Source organism: Lonchura striata, chromosome 4 (genome assembly GCF_046129695.1).
Source record: "Lonchura striata isolate bLonStr1 chromosome 4, bLonStr1.mat, whole genome shotgun sequence".
NCBI classification, from domain to species: Eukaryota; Metazoa; Chordata; class Aves; order Passeriformes; family Estrildidae; genus Lonchura; species Lonchura striata.
This window is the reverse complement of record NC_134606.1, coordinates 49,668,125-49,672,641: the sequence shown is the minus strand read 5'-3', so window position 1 is coordinate 49,672,641 and position 4,517 is coordinate 49,668,125. Positions and strand designations below refer to the sequence as shown.

At 54.2% G+C, this 4,517-nt stretch overlaps 1 protein-coding gene across 1 annotated transcript; it reads right to left on the bottom strand.

The window, feature by feature from the left end:
* Window positions 1–1,237: 1,237 nt before the first annotated feature.
* Window positions 1,238–3,399, bottom strand: H2AZ1 (H2A.Z variant histone 1). The gene is made up of 5 exons (XM_021550319.3): window positions 3,286–3,399; window positions 2,866–2,943; window positions 2,362–2,475; window positions 1,779–1,908; window positions 1,238–1,631 (listed from the first exon to the last, which is right to left on the bottom strand). The coding sequence occupies exons 1-5, from the start codon at window positions 3,286–3,288 to the stop codon at window positions 1,570–1,572; spliced, it is 387 nt and encodes a 128-aa protein (XP_021405994.1). The 5' UTR covers window positions 3,289–3,399; the 3' UTR covers window positions 1,238–1,569.
* Between the last annotated feature and the right edge of the window lie 1,118 nt (window positions 3,400–4,517).

Genomic DNA, 4,517 nt, shown 5'->3' with positions numbered 1-4,517 from the left:
GGGGCGGCAGGCGGGGCTGCGCTCACTCCGCAGGGCTCATCCCGCCGCGGCCCCGCCGCTGCCGCAGCCCCAGCGCGGCGCTCGCACCGGCGCCAGCCCGGCCGCCCCTTCCGGGCCCGGCCGCGCATGCGCCGCCCCGCCCGCCCGGGGCTCCGCCGCTGCCCGGCCTGGAGCAGCTGGAAGGGCCGGCAGCGCCGGGATCGTCCCAGCCGGGAGCGCACCGCCCTCGCGAGAGCCGGCGGCGATGAAAAAGTACCGGGCGCGCTGCTGCAGCACTGCGGCCCCGCACGGAGCCACTGCTGCCCGAGCCTGCCCGTGCCTCACGGTGCCCGGCGGCACCTCGCACCGGCTCGCTGTAACTGGTGACATCAGTTACAGCCCGGCGGGGGCTGATCCCGGGAAGCACCGCAGCGCCAGAGGAGCGCGGTTAGCACGGGCCGCACCAGCGGCTCCGATCTAGGTCACCGCCTTCCAGCTACAGTGCTGCAGCAGAGATTATTGCCTCCAAGAGCTTAGGGAAACACAAGAGCCTGCTCTCAGCAGAAGCAAATCTATTGGCAGTATTTCACTGCTGACTGCAGTTCTGGAAGGCAGGGAGCTTGCTACTCCCAGCCGCACACTAACCATTCCCTTCTGTCTTAACAAAAGGAGGTTTTCCCTCACACAACACGCTGGGCTCTGCCACACGAAATGAACTAGCAGTGTGGAGGACAGCTGAAGGTGTGCCCAGACCCCCCCCTGAAATCCACTACTGAGGTTTTTGCTGCATGGCACAATTTAAAAGGCTGCTGCAGTACAGTCCCTGCTTTTGTGGGTGTCTAGCCAAAGCTTTTGCAAGCTGAAACAGTAAGAGGCCAGACCCTAACATGAAATTATGTGAAGCATGGAATTTAAACAGCCCTTGAAACTTATCTTTTACCCTCCTCCGTGACAGACCCTCACCCTCTACAAAGGCTGACACTGATTAAAACTGGCCTTAAATAACATCAGCCTTTTATGTGCCCTGCTAAAGAAAACTTCAGCACATGGCACAGTAGGCTCAATTAGGAAGAATGTAACTTCACAGGACAAAGCCCTGTGCACTTTCACTGCATGGCATTTACTGGCTGCAGTAGTCTTAGGCTGTATTTCAAGATGCCCCAAGCCCAGCAGGAAGGGTTGTCAGTTACTTGCTCTCAGAACAACTTCAAGAGCAGCACAGTGGAGACCAGATTTTCCAGTTAATGAAAGACACAAATCAGTCTTGACATAACATTTATTATTTCCACTCTAGTAGATGAAAAGTCTGTACAAAACCAAACATTTCCTTTACTTAAGCCAATCTAAAAACAGTCAGCTCAATTACAACCCACTACAAACACAATAGCTTCTTTGAAGCCATGGTAACACTTAAATATGGTTAAGACTTCAACGCAGAAATTTGGTTTGTTAGAAAGCTCAAGGGAGCTTTAGCTTCTCAAAGTTAAAAAAAGGCAAAATTGTGTTTCACAGATACAGTCCACTGGAATCACCAACACTGGACAAATTAAGTACTTTGAGTCCTGAGATAACAAGGAATCCTGGTATGCTTTAGACAGTCTTCTGTTGTCCTTTCTTGCCAATGAGAGACTTGTGGATGTGTGGTATTACACCTAAAAAAGAACAACAGTTAAGACCATGCTGTTTTTCTTCAATTTTCCTAAACTTCACACTTCCAATAAAATGACAACACTAATGAACTTCAAGTCTGTGAGAGTTCATGCCACCCAAGCACCCATAAACAGCAAGTATTGACATACCACCACCAGCAATTGTTGCCTTGATCAGAGAATCAAGCTCTTCATCTCCTCTAATGGCAAGCTGCAGGTGACGGGGAGTGATACGTTTCACCTTCAAGTCTTTGGATGCATTTCCTGCCAGCTCAAGGACCTGAGACAAGACCATTTTTCAACAGTTATACAATCAAGTGAGACCAACAGCACAGTCTTAGCTATTCAATTCTCTCGTCCAAATACAGTGTCACTGCCATTAACACCAAAACAGAAAACAATGTCTCTTTTCAAGGGGTTCCTCCTTTGGAGCTTCACATTTAGTTTTCCCAATGACAGAGTAAGTCTTCTACAGCAGATAAGACATGCTGTAATGGTCCATTTTAAAAGTTATTTCACACACTGCATTTTTCCTACAAGGCAAGCTGCAGGGCTTGCATGAAATATAGAGGAGTTACTTTTCATGGTCTTTTGCTTTTTGAGACACTTTAGAAGTGCTTCAAAGCACACAAAGAGTTCGCAACCCAGTCCAAAATGTCAAATACAGTAGGCACTGGTTGTTGTGCCTTCTGGGGATTGATCAATTTGCTTGCACCCCTTGCAAGCATTTTACCTCAGCTGTCAGGTACTCCAGGATTGCAGCACTATACACAGCAGCTGTGGCTCCTACACGCCCATGGCTAGTTGTCCTAGACTTCAGGTGCCTATGGATGCGGCCAACAGGGAACTGGAAAATAATGGAAGTATGAACAGGCTGTGACGACAGAAAGGCTCTGCACAAAACCCCATTGTGGGCAGCAGAATCCCAGTGGCAGAAGCACAGGCTGCATTTCAAACCTTGAGAATACAGTTAAGACACTGCATGCCGAACTCACATAAGCAACTTTCATGATTCTCAGCACAAACATAGCAATGGCCACAAGGGAATTACTTTCCTCCCTGCACAGATATGCAACGGTCTAAAACCAGCTGGGTGTGCTGATGTCTGCTTTACAATCCTTATATCATTCCAGGCAACAGCCAGACAGCAGAGTGTGAAGGTTTCACACTGCACAAACAAACCAACAGATGAAGGCCAGCCTGACTTTCACTCACCCACACTTCAGCCCCTGCTCACCTGCAATCCAGCCCGCTGGGAACGGGACACTGCTTTGGTCTTGGTCTTCCCAGAGTCCTTCCCGGCTTTCCCACCAGCCTAGCAATGCCAAGAGGAGAGCAGACGCTGACGTCCCCCACCGCGCATGCGCCCCGCCCCTCCACCACCCCCCCTCCCGGCGCAGTCACCCGCGCGGCCGCGAGGCGCGTGCGCGCCGCTTGCCGCACCGCGCGGCACAGGCCGCTCCCCGCGCGCATGCGCGGCCACCGCTCCCCCGTCCCCGGGGCGCCACTGCGCGTGCGACCACCCCCTCGCCCCCCAGCCGCCCCCGCCCTCCCCCCACTGCGCCCGCGCGGTTTACCCCCCCACCATCAGCGGCACGGAGCCGCCCCGGCCCCAGCACCGCCGCCCACCCCCAGAGCGACCCCCGCGGTTCCTCACCATAGCGAACCGGAGCGCAGTGCCGCGCAGGGGAAGGCTGAAGCAGAGAGCGTCCCGCACGCACCGAGCCCGGCCGACAGCACCAAGCTGACTCGACCCGCCGCGATTCAAACTGCGCCCACTCCCGCCTTCCCCCGGCCCTTTATATCCGCACCGCGCGGCCACATCCGGGAACTCCGGCCTCGCCGCCAGCCAATGGCGGCGGACGGGGCGGCCGCTCTGCCCCAGCGACAACCAATGGCGTGCCGGGGCGGGGCCGGCCGCGCGAGGCGGGGAGCGGAGAAGCCCCGCCCTCACGGGCCGGTGCGAGGCGGGGCGTGGCGGCGGGGCGCGCTCCGTCGGGGCTCCCGCCGTGTGCGGGCTTCCTTCGCCTCGGCGGCGGCCCCCCCTTCTGAGGTTGGGTCTCCCTGGGGTGACCGGCGGCACAGACCCTGCCCGGAGTCACTCCACTCATTTTCGCGGGGTTCTGTATCGCCAGGTCCCGCTGTACTCGGGTCGCTCCAGAGCCGCCGCACTGCCGGCGAAGCTTTCTCTCCACAGTGGAGTTAATTGGCTTTGTGTGCAGAGCGCCTCAGGAGCAGCCCGAAGGACACTGTCCCGCGTTTGGGATGAGGAGCTATTACACTGCCGAGGACACGAGGCTGCTCAGGGGCGTCGAATAAAGCTCGCATGAACTCCTCAAGATTCCGGGCTGGAGAAGTGCCAACCACTACACATGTGCACTGATTTTTATTTTTACCCCTATTATAAGCAGGGGATGCACCAATACCTAGGACCACCCAGCCTCAGACACCCTTGTGTCACCGGATATTTCACAAACTACAGTTAAAAGCAGTTTATCATTAATTATGTTCAAAGTGTAACAATTAATGCAGTGCAAATTTCCTCACCTTGGGCACTTCAAAATCCCTGCCTGTGTTTCCTTAAATGAAGCCTTAACCCATTTGGGTTTTTTTTTGGGTTGCCATTTTCAGTATATTGCCATTTAACCTCAGAGCTCAGCTGATGCTGTTTTTGGTTAATCCTATATTTTCAGCTTCAAAAAAGTAACAATTCACTGTGCTCTTCCAGAACACTGTAAATCTGTATTATCTGAGAGATTTACTGTTCATCTGTGAGCATGCAGTGAGCTCAGAGAGAGACCTCGGCCTTCAGATGGCTGAGCAGCTCTTTAGAGAGAAGACGAGATAGATCAGTCATGCAGTTTACCAACCTGATCACAAACCCACCAC

What these genes read in the sequence shown, in the direction of transcription:
- H2AZ1 (XM_021550319.3), bottom strand. An exon ending in TGGAGTACCTGACAGCTGAG is followed by an intron (nt 1,909 to 2,361) that starts GTAAAATGCTTG and finishes GTCTTGTCTCAG; the next exon opens with GTCCTTGAGCTGGCAGGAAA. An exon ending in GGCAACAATTGCTGGTGGTG is followed by an intron (nt 1,632 to 1,778) that starts GTATGTCAATAC and finishes GTTCTTTTTTAG; the next exon opens with GTGTAATACCACACATCCAC.